General features: G+C 41.6%; 2 protein-coding genes across 4 annotated transcripts in view; one reads left to right on the forward strand and one right to left on the reverse strand.

Moving 5' to 3' along the window:
- Positions 1-18,887, reverse strand: part of LOC136885539 (uncharacterized) — a 392,796-nt gene that overhangs the window by 226,190 nt on the left and 147,719 nt on the right. The window lies entirely within an intron of this gene.
- Positions 1-18,887, forward strand: part of LOC136885538 (uncharacterized) — a 50,115-nt gene that overhangs the window by 19,107 nt on the left and 12,121 nt on the right. For all 3 annotated transcript variants that reach the window (XM_067158153.2, XM_067158152.2, XM_067158154.2), the window contains exons 2-4: positions 10,234-10,466; positions 12,490-12,651; positions 16,838-16,954. In XM_067158153.2, coding sequence (XP_067014254.2) covers positions 10,240-10,466; positions 12,490-12,651; positions 16,838-16,954 — 506 coding nt within the window. In that variant the 5' untranslated portion in view covers positions 10,234-10,239. The remainder of the gene's footprint in view (positions 1-10,233; positions 10,467-12,489; positions 12,652-16,837; positions 16,955-18,887) is intronic.

Raw genomic sequence — 18,887 nt, forward strand, 5'->3', positions numbered from 1 at the left:
ATTTATTGGGTCATCCTGAAATAAATTAGAGTAATAAAAGACTGTTTTATTCGTAACAGAGTCTTTGAAACAGAAAAACACACACCCTTGTTTTTGTTATACTTAAATTTACACATTTAAAAACATATCTGAGGTAGAATTGTCTTGTATTAAATCCATTGTTTACAGACAATTCAAAAAATTATACTTGAGATGGTGAATTAATCTAATTCTTACAGAAGAGGGGACTCTTCAAGGTCGAAATGAAGGTTGCATTAAATAATACGGATCATACAAACTGCTTCGGAGGATGTTGCAGAATGCAGTATTCAATTTGCGAGTATGGAAGAAGAAAAACTGAGAAAATAAAATGATATTATGATGAGGGCCTAAAATATAAGCAGGAAGATATTGAAAAACACATTCACCCCTCTTTTTATTTCATACAGCTGACGCCCCTCAAGTGGCGTGACCAGTCGATCTTACTCCGGTGAGGAGGTTAATGTTCCTTAGGCCGACAATGCTGCTTATGGGAGTGCAGTATCAGATACCCAGTGATAAATGTATTCTGCTAATAGCAGCACATGAGGTGAGCACAAAATCATCCATAATGGACTGTGGATGATTGGAGAAGGGTCAGTTGGTCTGGTGAGTCCATATTCCTGGTTCTGCATTCTTGAGATAGTGGGTTCGAACCTGACTGTCGGCAGCCCTGAAGATGCTTTCCTGGGGTTTCCCATATTCACAGAAGGCTAATGCTGGGGCTGTACATTAATTAAGGCTACGGCCAATTCCGTCACGTTCCTATCCCATCGTCGCCATAAGACCTACCTGTTTCGGTGCGACGTAAAGCAAACTGTAAAAAAACAAGATTCCTTTTAGGCAGTTGAGCATGGAAGCTGGTTGCACTTTCGTGCGGATACAAGCTGGTGGAGGAGGTATAATGATCTGGGTGGTGTTATACCAATCCCATACAGCTGTCCAATGTCTGGATTTTATTGGGAAATAAGTAAATTCGTTCATGTCAAAAGTGTTCCTGCTGATGATGGCCGGTGTGTCGTGCCACACTGCCAGGATTATGGAGGAGGCCCCCTTGGTGGATCTCACCTGGACTAATTTCTTCCACTGTGATGAATTCAGTCACAACACTTTATTTTAATCAGGTATCTGATACATTGGCCATTTTGCAATAGTACTACGCAGCATTCAAGAAAAGGAGCAGCAGGCAAATAAAATAAAATAACAATATGCAGGCATAATGTTCCATGGTGCACAGTACAAACAACTCATTCACAAGGAGATGCCACATAGACAACTGATTTCTTTTTCAGTATTGGCCCCCAAAGAGTCCAGATATACGTGGCTTGACTTGGAGTTCATGCTACATCATCACTGCCCCATCAACTGGAAGATCCGCTGTTGTATTTGTGATACGAGATACCTCCGGACACCTACCACCTCGCCGAATCGACCCATTGGATACAGTTTTTTCCCTACAATTTGCTTTACTTTACATCCATACACATAGGTCTTACGGCGACAGTGGGACATTGAAGGGCTACGAGTGAGAAGTGGCAGTGGCCTTAATTAAGGTACAGCCCCAGCATTAACCTGGAGTGAAAATGGAAAATTGATTGCATTTCCAAAATGACCATGATCACTCCCTGCTTACATAACACATTTTACACACACCACGCGGCGACAACAACAAACACTACTAATCTGCATTTAGGGCAGTCGCCCAGGTGACAGATTCCCTATCTGTTGTTTTCCTAGCCTTTTCTTAAATGATTTCAAGGAAATTGGAAAGTTATTGAACATCTTCCTTGGTAAGTTATTCCATTCCCTAACTCCCCTACCTATAAATGAATATTTGCCCCAATTTGTCCTCTTGAATTCCAACTTTATCTTCATATTGTGTTTTTTCCTACTTTTAAAGACACCACTCAAACTTATTCGTCTACTGATGTCATTCCACGCTCTCTTTCCACTGACAGCTCAAACCACACTACTTATTACAAGGTATAAATCTCATTGTTTGGTCCGTGTTGAGCAACGTATATTGTTCAAACCCACACAGCGACAGGCGGCAAGATTTTACATAATTTTAATCACCATAAAGCAACATTTAGACAATGGACCACACAATATCTTACCAAAATTCTACCCAATTTTATTCCTAAGATGACTCAAGTCCACGAAGATTCCAGCGAGAGCACACATATTGGATATCACAGATCAAATAACGCAAACCAACCAATGTCATGACAAGTTTTTAAAGCATATCAATCATGTTTTTATCAAATGTACTATAATTGTAAACTTACCCCCTTTTTAGACAGAACAATTGTATGCGAGCTAAATGTTTTTATATAAAGGACATGTAAACACAATCCACTAGTCATAACAATACACATCGGCCAGATGTTTCTGCAGAATGTATAATATACATAAAAATATTTTTTACTTAAAACAATTCATGTCAGCTTAACCATTTTAAGTATTTTATTATTAAACAAAACCGATGATCCTGGCTATTTTGATCATAGTAGGAACAGCAGCTGAAGATGCCTAAAAAAAATAGGCGAAACATATCCCGCTTAAGACATAACAATAATGGAAAAATATTTATGTAAAAAAAAAAAAAAAAAAAACACAATGTATTGAAAAGGTCTCCTTTTTCCCAAGTCTTCCCAGACCAAACGTTGCAACATTTTTGTTAGGGTTATCTTTTGTTGGAAATCACTCGGAACAAATCGAGCTGCTTTTCTTTGGGTTTTTTCCAGTGCTTGAACAAGTAATCCTGGTGAGGGTCCCATACACTGGAACCATACTGTAGTTAACTTATTTTGTTGTAACTGATGTCAACTCAAATTTAATAATAGGTAGTAGTAGATACAAATATAATTTTATATATATATCCTTTGCTGTGGCCAGAAAAACTGCTGTGTGATAATGTTTCAGCTTAGAACTCTGATCAGATAAGTTCTTTCCTCTGAGGTTCTGTATTGCACGAACTGTATCAAGGAATTTTCATTCTAAGTGACATGTACTGTGGGTCAGTATTTCTCCCATCATCACATAACTGTGTATCGACGCATAATGATGATATGTTATTTTTCCTATTTTGACTAATGTTCAGTGTCCGTATGTTAATGGAGAAATATTGGGGAAAAAGCGAAGGTCTTTCATGGTTTTCCTTGATATCGAGTAGGCATATGAGAGCATTGCAAGAGGGAAGGTACGGGAATGCCTGAGAAAAAGGAATGTGCCAGAGGGAATGGTGAGGAAAGTTTAGATGCTGTATGTGCCCTGTAGTAGCTGTGTGCGATTGGGTGACGGACATTCATCCTGGTTCCAGACCAAAAGTGGAGAGCAGCAAGGAAGTGCACTATCATTATTATCACCATCATGGATGACATAATGAATTTCATCAAGAAAACCTATGGTGAACTAAATGCAGTGGCTTTCGCTGATGATTTTCTGATCTGGGGAGAAACTCGGGGACAAGTACAGTAGAGACTCAGTGAATGGAAGGTTAAGTCCAGGAATTGAATTCCAAGAGATGGCAATAAACAGCGAGGAACGACCAGTGAACATCGTGCTAGGAAATCGTCCACTGAAAAGTGTGGAAAATTTAACACACTTCAGCATTGTAATATCGCGAGATACACTAGCCACAAAGGAGATGACTGCAAGGCAAGTATGAGCACTCCTCTGGGATCCCAAAGTACAGTACGAACAAAATCAAAATATCCAATCTGTGGTATCGAAACCTGCACCTTCACTAAGAAGGACTCATCAAGGTTGCAGGCATCTGATATGAAGTTCCTCAGATCCACAATTTAAAAAAAAAAAAAAAAAAAAAAACTGGACAAGTTCCGGAATGATGTGGTTAGGAAGGAAGTTCAGATTGAGACATCATTGTTAGATTGGGTCAGCTTGTCCACACTAAGGTGGTTTGGGCATGTAATGAGGATGGAGCCAGCTTATGTTAACTTGGACAGACATGTGGCAGGAAGACCAAGAACCCACTCGATGGACGTTGCAGATCGAGGAAGGAATCTACAGGACGTCATTAACAACAGAATATATCTCAATAAGTGGAAGTGGCTTGCCAACAGTACCCGGGAAACTATAAAGTGATTATGACTATTAAAATGTTATCACTTTTGCCAACCCTATTTTCCTTTTTCGAAAATCACATGACCATAATTATGGCTGCTAATTTCAGATGACTACCAGCCCGTAACAACAAGGGATATTCACAAATAAAAACAGGTTTACTACTTATTCCATCACCCTTGTCCAGGGAGCTCCGTTCCTGATTCACCTTAATGCTTGTCACACCTAACTGCCAAGTTTCGATGAGGCTGCCCCTAATCTGGAGAACAAACATTTGCTCCGCTGAGAGACCAGCGCCCGGCATGACACATTAGAAAGACTTAACTGCTGTAATGAGGAGAACACATGATACAGGGTGACTCTCTTAGTCCGCTCTTGTTCAACCTGATTACTGCAGATGTTGTGGAAATACTGAAGGGATTTTGAAGTGAAAATATCTCCATCCCTATGCAGATGACTGGCTCTTGGCTCTTCCAATTTAGAAGGCTTACAGAAATGCTGGGATCTACAGGTATCCTGTGCAAAAAGAAACAAATTCCAGTTAAACATGGACAAAACGGTTCACATGATATTCAGAAGAGGGGTGGCAGAGTTGGTGCCACAGATCAACCATTCTAAGAACAAGTCTCCCTAAAAATCATAAGTGATGATCGACTTAGAACCATGAGACTACTTGTAATTAGTACCACTATACGACGAACACCACGGGATAGTACGAGTCCCCATGGTTAGTACACTTATGTGAGAAACACCATAGGTCTGTGTTACATGTGCACATTACATTACCTGTGACTAGAACCATAAAGTGTGGAATACCGCGAGTCTACGCTACTTTCGATTAGTACCGCAAGATAACATGGTTTATAATATAATATCTTCTGTAAGTATTGAATGGTGGAAAATGTAAAATATTACAATTGAAGGAATAATTATTTTATTAGTTGAAGTCAATATGGAACAAACATGATATTTCATCAATTGCGCTTAAGTGGTGTGTCCCGAGCTGTCAGTGGAGAGATGGCGTGGAATGACATTAGTAGACGAACGAGTTTGAGTAGAGCTTTTGAAAGTAGAAAGCTCACAATATGAAGATAAAGTTGGAATTCAAGAGGACAAACTGGAGAAAATATTTGTTTACAGGATGAGGAGTAAGGGATTGCAATAAATTTCCGAGGGAGGTTTTCAATTAATTTTGCAACTTATTTAAGTAAATACTTGCTAAACAATTGATAAGGAACCTGCCAAATGGGCAGCAGTCCTAAGTGATTGACTGTTGAGAATGGTTTAAACTGCACTGCATAGAAATGTGGAGTCAGCTGTTGATCCCAGCTTCGACTCTCAGGAACATCATCGTTGTGGATCAGTGGTAGAGTGTCTGCCTCGGGATCCCAAGATCGCTGGTTCAAGTCCGACAGAGGATTTTTGAAGGGCGGAAAAAAGTCCATTCACCGCTCCATGTCATACTTTGTAGGCATGTAAAATTGGTGTTTGCCCAACAAAATACAATAAAACTCGGCTATACATATCCAAGAGAGATTTGGTTTACTCTGCCATCTAGTGGGCCTGGAGTAAAACATAACATGAAAATTGATGAGCAGGCAGGCAGATAGCATCAAATTAAAATGCTTGCATGTGGTAGCTGAGGCCGTGTCTGTTCCCCCAGACGTTTGCGATTGCCCTGCAGAAAACTCCTTTCTTTAGCTTACTTGAAGAGTTGTTGACGCAACTCCAGTCTTTAATGTTTTGGTGGTCTTGTAATATGGGGCGTAGACACATCAACGTTTGACCTGATCTTTACATTAAGTCATATGATGGAGAAAAGATGGGAGTTTGGAAAAGACTTAGTGATCACATTTATTGACATTGAGAAAGCTCTTGACAGTGTTCCCAGACAGTTGGTTTGGGACACATTAAGGGAAACAAACAAGTTAACAAAGTGCAAATGATAAAAGCTATATATATATATCGGGCGAGTTGGCCGTGCGCATACAGGCGCGCGGCTGTGAGCTTGCATCCGGGAGACAGTAGGTTCGAATCCCACTGTCGGCAGCCCTGAAGATGGTTTTCCGTGGTATCCCATTTTCACACCAGGCAAATGCTTGGGCTGTACCTTACTTAAGGCCATGGCCGCTTTCTTCCAACTCCTAGGCCTTTCCTACCCCATCGTCGCTATAAGACCTATCTGTGTTGGTGCAACGTAAAGCCCCTAGCAAAAAAAAAAAAAACTATATACATAAATTGTGTTAGCAGTGTGAAGACTAGTATAGGAAAAAGAAAATGGTTTAAAGTTGAAACTGGTCTGTACTCTCCTCCATACTATTCATCATAGTCATGGATGAAATTCATAAGAACATTAAACAGAGATTGGGAAGACAGGCAACAAAAGTCATGTTGTTTGCAGATGATATAGTGATATGGGGCGAGGATGAAAAGTGCAAAAACAAGTAGATGTGTGGAATCAAGAGAGAGAACAATTTGGGATGAAAGTAAGTACAGAGAAAAGCAAAACAATAGTGATGACAAGGGGAAGGAAGGAACAGGAAAGATAAAACTGAATGGTAAAATTCTGGAAGTGGTTAAAAGTTTCAAGTCTTGGGAAGTGTGATCACAGAAGATGGAAAGATAACCGAGGAAATTGGGAAAAGAGTACAACAAGCAGACAGCTTCTACCAGAGTGTAAGGGGTATTTTGTGGAACCAAGATGTCCCAAAGAAATGTAAAGAATTACATTCAACCTATTATGAAACCACACTAACCTACGCAGCTGGATCGTGGACTACAACAAAACAAGAGGAGAGTAGAATACAGACAGGAGAGATTAAATTCCTAAGAGGCATCGAGGGCAAGACCAGAAAGGATAGAATTAGAAATGAAGAGATAAGGACAGGAATCTTGAAACTTCAAGACAGGATAGATACAACAAAGCTAAAATGGTATGGGCATATGATGAGAATGGGAGAAGGGAGAGTGCCCAAAAAAAGCTTTTTCAGAGAATTTAACAGGAAAGAGACCATGAGGAAGACCCCAAAAGAGGTGGACAGATTCAGCGTGGGTGCATACAGAAGAGGGAGGAAAACCAGAAGATGTACGTAAAAAAAAAGGAGAAGAGTGATGGAGGTCCTTGATTCACAACCTGACCCGGGAAGCTGGAAAAAGGAAATGAAGGATGATGATGACAAGGTGTAGAAACCGGTACCATGGCCTAAATAAGCTGTTTTCCTCAGAATATTTCAGTCAGAAAACTATCGTACCTATGACTGATTTGTCTTGAAATTTCAAAACTGTTTTGAATATAGACCTAGACTAATTGGAATTCATTATATTCATCTCCATTAGAAACACAAGTTAATTGCTTTTGGTCTCAAGAGTGCTTTAAATCGACATGAAATAGTATTAGATTGCTGTGGTCAAATAATTTTATTTTAATATTATTTTCTATTAATAAGTTAGTTGTACTTTATTCTTTGGAAATGATAAGATAAAGGTATATGTTAGGCCTACATGTCATCTCTCAACAACTTGTTTATATATATAAATTGCCCATCAGTGTAATTGTTTTTTCATAAATAATTGTAAAAAAGACGTGAAAGAGAATTAGGCCAGCTATGACAATGGTGGAGGCTGGAATTTCCTTCTTTATTCCTTATAAAACATGCTGTTCGGTGAATTAACTTGTCGCTCAGTTTCCGTGAGTCAGGGAAATTTTTCTTAGTAGGTCAGAGAGAGTCAGGGAAACTTCAGAGAATATTTCTGTGGACACTTTGTTTTTATCTTTCCATCTTCATAATTTTTACCATTCCTAATCCTATCTCACCTTTTCTTCTGAACTGTTGTCCTCGGAAATTTCATTTTTGCAGCTTGCTCTCTCCTACTTTTCCCACCTGAAATAGTATACACTGACTGAGCAAATGTCATGGGATAGCGGAGCACTGATGCGCAGGTGTGTTGTCTGCGCACCACACGCCCCCTGTGCCGGCGGCAATTGTATAGGAGACCTTGTGAGCAGTGGCTGTGCATGTGACAGGTGTAACATGGAACGTCGTTGTGAGCCGACACTGTTCGAACGGGGTATGGTGGTCGGTGCCCGACGGATGGTTAGTGCGATTTCGGAATTGGTGCGGTAATTCGGCTTCACACGATCAGCCATGTCCAGGGTGTATCGTGAATGGTTGAATGCGGGTGTCACCGTCCACAACAGACGAACGATCGGCCGTCCAGCCACCCTCGATGACCGTGACCGGCGACATCTGAGACGAATTGTCAATAGTGACAGACGGGCAACCATGCAACAAATCACGGCTCAATTCAACACAGGCCGTGCTAGACACGTCTCCCAGTGGACAATCCGTAGGAACATGGGTTCTATGGGGTATGGGAGCTGGCACCGTACACAGGTGCCACTATTAACCCAACGTCATCAGGCATGACGACGCTCATTTGTCGCCAGTAACCAGGGATGGACACTGGAACAATGGCGTAACGTGATATGGTCGGACAAATCACGATTTCAACTGCACCCTGTAGGCGCAGACCACATGAAGCGATGGATCCCGCCTGCCTCAAAGGTGTGGTCCAGCGCGCTGGTGTCTCTGTTATGGTCTGGGGTGCATTTTCTTGGTATGGAATGGGCCCCCCTAGTTGTTCTGGAAGAGACTTTGAATGGTACGGGGTATGTTGAGCTGCTCGGAGACCATCTCCACCCATGTTTGGCCTAGCAGCGCCCAGACGGTTCTGCGGTGTTTCAAGATGATAGCGCGCCGCCACGTCGCCCGGGAATGGTTCCAGGAACATGCAGCGGAGGTCCAACGACTGCCATGGCCACCCAGGAGCCCAGCTTTTGCAGCAGCTCTGCAAACGATTTGGTGTCAGCTGCGTCCACAAGACTACCAGGGACTTGTCGACTCTTCCACGGCGTCTCACTGCAGTTCGCAGGGCCTTGAAGGTCCCACACACTATTAGATGACTGTCCCATGACATTTGCTAAGTCAGTGTAGGTCTGTAGCCCATATGAAAGAATGGGAATAAAAATAGGAACCATTTTCTTCGCTCCCACTTCAGAAAGTAAGTTGCCAAGTAACTTTACTGCATTACACTACAAAGTGACAGGGCACTATTTTTCAACATAGTCACCAAGTCTCCGTAAACAATGGTTTAAACATTCTACCAGTCATTCAGTTCCGTGACAATAGAAATCCGCTCCTTAGACAGAGAGCCATTCGAGAACCATTGTGTGAATTTCCTCATCGTTCGAAAAATCTTTTTCCCCACCGGATGTTCTTTCAGCCTGCCGAAAAGACAGAAATTGCACGGTGCAAGGTTTAGACTGTATGGCGGATGCTTCCATACCTTCCATCGAAAATGTTGAAGATAGCTTATGTTGTGCGCATCGCATTGTCGTGCAGATTAATGATGCCTGTGCTTAATTTTCCAGGCGTTGTGCAGTCAATGTCAGTGTTGCACAGTAAGAATTGGCATTAATGGTTGTGCTGTTTGCCATAAACTCTGTGTACACAACCCCTTCAGAGTCGAAGAAGACAGTGGCCACGACCGTCCTTGCTGATGGCGCAACTCTGCATGTCTTCCTTGCGGGTGATAGCTGTGTCTTCATTCCATAGACGCTCTCTTTGTTTGAAATGTGAAATGATGCACCCATGTCTCGTTGCTCATAATGATGTGGCTTAGGAAATCATTGTCTTGCACGGAGTAACGCCGAAGGAAGGGCAGGGACACCATAAACCTAACGTCTTTCTGCGCAGGCGTCAGTGATCACGGAACCCACCGTGAGCACAGTTTCTGATACTGCAGACGATCTCGGACGATGCAATGAGCCCTGCCTTATTGAGGTGCGCATCTGCTGAACAATGTCCGTGACAGTCACTCTGCAATTGTCGTCTGTGCTCGACATTGTCAGTCTTCCTTTCCGATCAGCAACACGCACGTCTGTTCAGCCTTGGATGAAATTGTTGGCACCATTTGGTTCATAAACCACCAGAAGTTTACGGTGAATCTCTGTGCAATTTAGACGTTTTGCCCTCATTGTGTAACTTACTTTTTGGAGGCCCTGCATACCTTGTACTTGCATGTAGTGAGTACTGTTTCTTGTGACAGATGGGTTCATGTGAGTTTCAGCTAGCAATGTCCGACTACTTTGACGATGGGTACGACGAGTACGACGAGGAGGAGGAGGAGGACTACTACGAGGGTGAGGGTAGTGGAGGAGGTGGAGCGCAGGGAAAGGTCTTCGACTTCAAGCGACAGCTCATGCTGAATTTCCCTGGCAAGAGGATGCCACACAAGGAAGGAATAATGGCTTTACACCCTGACATCACCGACGTCGAAATGCCTCGCATGAGGAATCCCAGGTGAGCTCTGCTACAGTATTTTGACTGATGCTTTCACAGCCAATAATTGTAGACATGTAAAAAGCTTTTGGGCTTTTGCCCCGTCAGAAAATAAGGTGAAATTCTTTATGTTTTGCAGAGAACTTTGCCCCGCAAGCAAGACTTCTCTAATGATGAAAGTTTGAATTTAAGAATTCTTTACCATTGGTCTCTAGTAAGTGGTATTCTCGTTTGTGACTAAATTCCCCCTTTGGATGGGGGACACAGAGGAAGAATACACCCACGGCATCTGCTGCGTGTCGTAAGAGGCCGCCCAAAGGACGATGGTTTTTGAATCATGAGATTACCTGTGATTAGTATCACTATAATTACTGTAGTTAAATGAGGTAATGCACCTAATCAATACAATGACTACTTCAATTTATTTTAATGTTGGTACTAATTTTGGCCTATTGATATTTTATATTGTATTTATTAAGTTGATTACATCACGTTCATAATCATTCTTCATCATCATATGTTTCTGCTTCCCAGCTTCAACATGAGGGTGACTTTCTTCTTCTCCCACTGGGCAAGTTGGCCGTGCTGTTCGGGGTGCACAGCTCTGAGCTTGCATCTGAGAGATAGTGGGTTCGATTCCCACTGTCGGCAGCCCTGAAGATGGTTTCCCATTTTCACACCAGGCAAATGCTTGGGCTGTACCTTAATTAAGGCCATGGCCGGTTCCTTCCCATTTCTAGGCCTTTCCTATCCTATTGTCGCCATAAGACCTATCTGTGTTGGTGCGACGTGAGGCAAATAACAAAAAGAAAGGGGAAAAACTCTTCTTCTCCAACATGAAGACTGACGATGTGTCAGTGAGTGTTGATGTCCACCCTCCTGTTGAACCTGGGAAGTAGAAATGAGCTCATCAGGGCTGAGAAGAGACGGATGTAGAAGAACTGGTATTGATGAGATCATCCTTGTCTCCCCTCTCTTTACACTCTCACCTGCCATTGTCTTCGTTCCTTTCCTATACTTACATAATTGTTCGGAGAGTCGGACCTCTTCCATTTCCCCTCTGATTAGTGTTAATGCAGGATGGGTGCCCATTTGAACTTCCTCTTAAAACGATAACCACCAGTATACAGGGCACCCCATGAGGAGTGCTCCCTATTCAGTGATATGACAGGAACGATCATTTGAAACAAAAGACTTTGTATGGACACGTGCCGCATTCCGAATGGTTTCCGAGGTAGACCACATGTAATGTACGTTCGGTTTTTGGCTAGTGGCGCACGCATGTGTGTCTCACCCACCCAACCTCTTCCACGTTTTGAAATGGGTGCAAGTTTTCCGCATGTAATGTTCGCCGTACACAATGTGCAGAAAGTCGCCGTGTGCTGGTAGTAGGACTACGCTGTCCAGCTCCATGGCTAAAATGTTAGCGTGCTGGCCTTTGGTCACAGGGGACCCAGGTTCGATTCCCGGCAGGGTCGGGAATTTTAACTAGAATTGGTTAAAGTCGCTGGCACGGGGGCTGGGTGTATTTGTCGTCTTCATCATCATTTCATCCTCATCACGATGTGCAGTTTGCCTACGGGAGTTATATCAAGACCTGCATCTGGCGAGCCGACACTAAAAGCTATATGCCATTTCCACTTCCAGGACTACGCTGCACCATTTCAATAATGTGTTGTTGAACTACATGTTCAGAAGAAAAATGGGAACTTGGAAGAATACCTGCTGAAAACTGTGGTAAACACTATGATCAGGAATTCAACGTGTCTGTAAGCGCCGACAGCAGCAGGAGCACACCCTATCTTCATTAGTGTAGATATGTGGCATTTTGAAGAGGTTGGGTGGGTGAGACACACATTAAATGTGTTCTATCTTGGAAACCATTTACAGTAGGGCATATGTCCACAGGAATTTTATTTTTTGGCTTCAAATGGTCATTCTTGTCATACCTCATGGGACACACTGTACATGACTACATCTGCACTTGTTTGTTCAGAGAAAGCCTGTCGACCATTTGAAAGAAAACCGTGTATGAATGTTCCAGGTTTTGCTGGGTAGAATTTGCTACCCGAGAGAAAGCAGAGAAGGCCATGGGAGACTTGGCGAAGGTGCGTCTGGAGGGAGGGCAGTATATCACAGTGAGCTGGAAAGGAGACCCGAAGTTACCACGGCGTTTCAGGAGGGATCCAGACGATAAGAAGAGATGGTGAGTTGTTCTAAACCTGTGCTTCACAAACTTGGTAGGAGGGGTGCACAGACACACTTACAAGAAGAAAGATCCAATAAAAGTCAGAGGCCAACACTTTGAATTTGATAGAGACACACATCCTAGTTACTGTTCTAAGCTCTTAGTTATTCTAAGTGTTTCTGAGACAAACATGGGGTTTGTGGGATTTGCAGAGTTTATAAAGGCCTGAGAGAGTTTGGGAGCCAATGCTTCGAACATAGCCATTGGCCATTGTCCACTCGAGCTGCGCATCAGTAGGAAAATGTACTCCAGTATGGGACATTCGGTCATTCTACTGATAATATGACAATGATGGACCCTTGGGTACATCCAGTATTCAGAACTCACTGCCAACATGCCAATTTTCCTATGCTTTTCAAGGAGCTGAAGAAGCATGATGATAAATACTGCACAGTGAAACCTCTTTAGTGCGTTCCTCATTAACATGTTTTCCCGCTTAGCACATCATAAATTCGAAGTCCCGATTCTCATCGTATTAAATCAATATAAAAATACCTACCTCACTTATCATGTCACAAATTTTCGCTATTACCACTTAGAGTTAAAAATTTCATTGAATATCACAATTAAAATTGAAATAATTGATAAGGAGATTCCACCTATTCAATACCAAAGAATAAGAAATGTAGTGAATTACATTCTCATTTAATAATAATTAGAAATGGTACCGGTTTCGACCCTAGTCCAGGTCATCATCAGCCGATTAAGAAATGGAAAACAATGCATAGGATCAGTAGAAGAGGCAATATGAAAAGGAAATGAACGGGGGTAGACACTGTAAAACTTAGAAGAAGTAAAATGCAACTCATTCAAAAGAAAAACAGTGCGCAATTCTCTTAGCGGCAGCAAGGCACACGTAGCGCTAGGCAAAGTCCCACAATGATTACGAATAGCGGAGAACTGTTCAAAGCCAGTTGTTTAAACACTGTCAGGCATAAAGTCACATCACAATCGAACACATACGAAGGTCCATATTCGTGTAGGAGTTGAAGACGAGCAGATTCATTGAAGCAGCTTGCCAGCTCCCGCTGATCAGCGCGACACATTCAATATCAGGCACTGTGGTTTCAAACGCCAAAGTAAAATGGAGAATAGCTTGACGATCCAGTTATTTTCCTTGGTTGCGGGAAAGTAAGTATATAGATAAATATACAATTCAATATAATTGAGTAAGTAATTGTGCTCCTATAGAATTCTTAGAACAGTTCACGTGAAATTGTTTTTTCATCTATATACTTACTTTCCCGCAACCAAGGAAAATAACTGGATCGTCAGGCTATTCTCCATTTTACTTTGGCGTTTGAAACCACAGTGCCTGATATTGAATGTGTCGCGCTGATCACCGGGAGCTGGCATGTTGCTTCAATGAATCTGCTCGTCTTCAACTCCTACACGAATATGGACCTTCGTATGTGTTCGATTGTGATGTGACTTTATACCTGACAGTGTTTAAAGAACTGGCTTTGAACAGTTCTCCGCTATTCGTAATCATTGTGGGACTTTGCCTAGCGCTGCGTGTGCCTTGCTGCTGCTAAGAGAATTGCGCACTGTTTTTCTTTTGAATGACTTGTATTTTACTTCTTCTAAGTTTTACAGCATCTACCCCCGTTCATTTCCTTTTCATATTGCATCTTCTACTGATCCTATGCATTGTTTTCCATTTCTTAATCGGCTGATGATGACCTGGACTAGGGTCGAAACCGGTACCATTTCTAATTATTATTAAATGAGAACGTAATTTACTACATTTCTTATTCTTTGGTATTGAATAGGTGGAATCTCCTTATCAATTATTTCAATTTTAATTACCACTTAGTACGATCACATTTTTCCTAGCCCTGAAAATGTTATTTGTCATCCCTTGTGAAACAAATATGATTTCAATCTCGGGTAAGATCTGTCACCACAGTTGCGTGATTACCAAAAAAGGCCCTTAAATTCCTGAACTGCACAGGATGACGTGCATGTTCGGGGGGCAAGCCTCAGGAATGTGCAATTTTGCTTGCGGTTTGCAGCAAGATAGCTGAATAACAGAGTGAGTCTATTTGTGTTTGAATTTTGCATTCCATTCAGAAGTTAGAAATTTATTTTGTGTTGAGTGGTACAGTGAAGTGTAGCAAATATTTGCTGCATGATACGGTAGCCTATATCTGAATTAGGAGCATATAAAAATACCTATCGCATCACGAATTTTCGCTATTACCACTTAGTACGATCACATTTTTCCTAGCCCTGAAAATGTTATTTGTCATCCCTTTTGAAAGAAACGTGATTTACAACACAGGTAAGAGCCGTCGCCACAGTTGCGTGATTACAGAAAAAGTAAGCCTATTTGTGCTTGTATTCCATTCAGAAGTGAAGTGTAGCCTATGTCTGGATTAGGAACATAATTAAGTGAAATTAACCAGCGTGGTGCATATTTGTCTTGTGATAGCCTAGTTATGGATACAGAAAAAGTGAAATTCCTTTCTAATGAAGATATCATTAAAATCTTTCAGAAAGTGGACTGGCATCAGCATCTTGAAGTGCGTAGAGGTTGCAAATGTTGAACTCGCACCTTCGAGTTTCAACTTGATCGATTTGACTTGGTCGAAGTTTTTCAAAACGGCGACCAAAGTCATTCTGTCGCAGTCGCTCCTGTGAGACAAATTCCGGCACCTTGGCATTTTTGAAAACCATAAAAGTAATTAGTGGGACATGTGACCAGTATTTTTATTTTAGACCACTTAGAAGCTGCGACTATGGTACAGTAGTTTTCTTCCCAGAACTTCTTCATACATCGGGTGATCACCTCCCTCTGTTTTTCCGCTAACACTCTCCAAGGTGGACGTCGTATTTGCAAAAGGAAAAAATCTGCAGAAGCGATCTGTCGCTGGAATTCTACCCTGTTAGTTATTGTGTCATCAATGAACTTAAGTCTTTGTAAATCCCATTGTCCAGCCAACCAGTACTTATCACTCAGTATACTGTTTTGGTTCGAACCAGTGTTACCAGTTACTCACCCATCATGAAGACTATTGCTGAGAAAAATTGCCACCAATTTCTCACCAAATAAAAAAGGTAATTGTAAAGTATTAACTTTTTTGCAGCTGTTTGCATTGTAAGTTTTTTTATATATATATATATCTTAATTCACTCTCTAGAGTTTTGTTACTACATTAATAATTGGCCTCCCGAAAACACTGTAATTGCAATAGCTTATGGCGTAGATCATTTTAAAATATGAGAACTTCTCAGTATATCACTGAAGTATGTAGCTTGCTGTCTATGACCATCCTTACTTCAACCACCATAATTGGCGAGATGATAATAATAAGGATCAGCTATGTAGGGAGTGTGGCCTCCCTCACCATTCAGTTTGAATGTATCTGTATCTCTCTATTATATACAGACCGATTGATTTATAAAATTTACACTGACTTGCTCATTTTTTTAAACTGCCCTGTTTTTTCTATAAATTATGTTGAATGGTTGTTTCCTCATCATCAGTTATTCCCCTTTTCCAGCCCAAGTATGGTTCCTTTCCACTTCGTTCTGTCTCTCCACCGTTCCTGATCGAAACACCGTGTTCCGGTCCAGGTTCCGTTCTCCTGTGCTTTACTTCACAGAGTCCATCCAACGTAATCTGGGTCTCCCTCATCCTTTCTTCCCTTCATCTATCTTTCCAGTGTTTTGTCTTGGCAGTCTTTTTTCTTTCACCCCCTGGACATGTCCAAACCATCTCAATGTGTGCTGTTCCGGTTTGTCATTTAGCTCTTTTCGTAGGTCTTCATTTCTCACTGTATCCTTTCTTCTCCATTATGCCAACTTGTGCCTGTACTCCACTCTCATGTCTCCGAGTCATTCTGCTGTGTGTGTCATTATTACTTCTTTAGCCTTCATACCTGCACTCCCCACTCCTTCTGCTAATTTCCATATCCATTCCATTTTATATCAGTTCACCTCCCAAGATTTGAAATGTTCTACTCGTCTAATTCTGGTAGCTCCTTTTCGTTGTTTATCCTCTATTCATCACAATTGTCTTGCTCTTCTCCAAGTAGATCCATAATTCAGTACATTCAGCTGTTGTTGTTTATTGTGTCGCCACAAAGTCTGTTGCTTTCTGCAGAGTGGTAAGAAATGTCTGTGTGCTCTCTCTTTGTAGGATTGTGATCGAAGGCATCCCGCACTATGCTAAGGCAGATGAAGTCAAAGAGTCGTTCTTCGGTGTGAACCGCTGTAGCATTGGCAAGAAGAATCACAGAAAGCACGTTCCACCTGGGTAAGATGAGCACATGGCTACGGAAGCATTTCATCATATGCAGTTTCCATCTCTTCTTGTCTTCCCACCACTTCTCCCTCTTCTCTCTTGCATAGTCCTCTCCTCTTCTCTCTACACACTCTTCCCCTCCTGTTATCCACCTGTCTCTTGGTCGTTTTCTTGTTATCTCCATTTCATGCATCCTCCTGGGTATCTTTTCCCATGTCATTCTCTTCATGTGTCCACACCATCTTATGTGTAGATGCCTCTGTAGTGGCTGTTCTTTTACTATATCTCTAACCTCCTCGTTTCTCATCTTATCCATTCTTGTTACTCCCATCCTGCTTCTCAGAAATTTCATTTCACTTGCCTGTATCCTAATCACAGCTCTCTGCCTCATTACCCAAGTTTCTGCTGCATAATTCACAGTAGGTACATAGTATGTCCTATATATCACTCTTTTGCTTCTTTGAGAGACATCCTTCACTTCTTGATCCCCTACATGATAATTGAATACATTAACTTGCATTTTTCTCGTGAAGGATATTGCACTGCACTTTGAAATATTTAGGGTTAAATGCCACTTTTTGCACCAATCACTAACATTATTTATATCAGACTGTAACAATTTACAGTCACTCATCTTTTCAATTAACCTGTAGATTTTAACGTCATCAGCATAGAACAGGTAGTTGCTCGAGTGGATTTGTGATGACAAATCATTAACAAATAGAAGGAAACATAAAGGTCCTAGTAGTGAACCTTGTGGGACGCCAGACATAGGCTGATAAGGGTGAGAAATGATACCCTCGTATTTTACTGAATACCTTCTTTTGTAAAGATAGCATTTAAACCATTCAAGCAAGCTTCCATGAATGCTGTATGCTGGCAACTTAGTCAGAAGAACATTATGCTGCACTGAGTCGAAAACCTTGGAAAAGTCCGTGTACACGGCATCACCTGCTTGTAATTGTCCAGAGCGCTAGCTATGAAGTGGGAGTACACAGCAAGATTGGTGGTAGTTGAGCATTTCTGGACAAAACCATGCTGGTGAATATTAATTAAACCACTGACTGCACTGTACAAGGCTTTTTACACCACTCTTTCTGCTACTTTGGAAATGAGTGAAGGAAGAACTACTGGTCTGTAATTGACAAATAAAGATCTGTCACCTTTCTTAAAAACTGGAATAACATATCCTTTCTTCCATTCAGAAGGGAAATTGCCTGTACGAAGAGACCAGTTGATTATCGTGGCTAGTGGGGTTGGCAGCTCCTCGGCACATTCATGTAACACAATTCCTGGAATTTGATCTGGACCACAAGACTTCTTCGTATCCATCGACTTCAAGATGTTGCAGACTTCCGATGCTGAAGTTACTACTGATGATAAATTAATTTCCCCAAATTGTTCGGTGTATTACAGGGAACACTGGGTGGATGGAATTTTTTGAAAGTGTCAGCAAAATTATCCAGAATTTCTTTCAGTGAGCTAATTTCCTTGTCTTCATTAATCATCATAGATGGTAGTCGCCTAGATTTTGATTTCCAATTAATAAATTTCCAAAATCTTTGTGGATGTCTGATAATATCTTCCTCAACAGACCTGACATAATCCTTGTACTTTCTCTGCTGCATTTGTTTGTATTCCTTTCTTAGCGCCACGAATTCGATGTAATCTGAAGGAAGTGAAGACTTTGCAGCTCGTTTCCTTGCTCTTTCCTTTGCCCGCATTTTGTCTGTAAGTTTGGAATCATACCAAGAGGGAAGACGCCTAGTCTTCATTATGCGGGAAGGTAAATATGAAGTCTGAGCTCATGCGCAGAATGATCTGAATTGTACTAACTGTTCTGTTGCTTCACACAGAGTGTTATTAGTGACTTTTTCAGACACGAAAGCAAGGTCCAGGAAGTTATTTCCTCATGTTGGAAAACCGCAAACTTTGCGAAGGTTAA

This window comes from Anabrus simplex, chromosome 14 (assembly GCF_040414725.1).
Source record: "Anabrus simplex isolate iqAnaSimp1 chromosome 14, ASM4041472v1, whole genome shotgun sequence".
Lineage (NCBI taxonomy): Eukaryota > Metazoa > Arthropoda > Insecta > Orthoptera > Tettigoniidae > Anabrus > Anabrus simplex.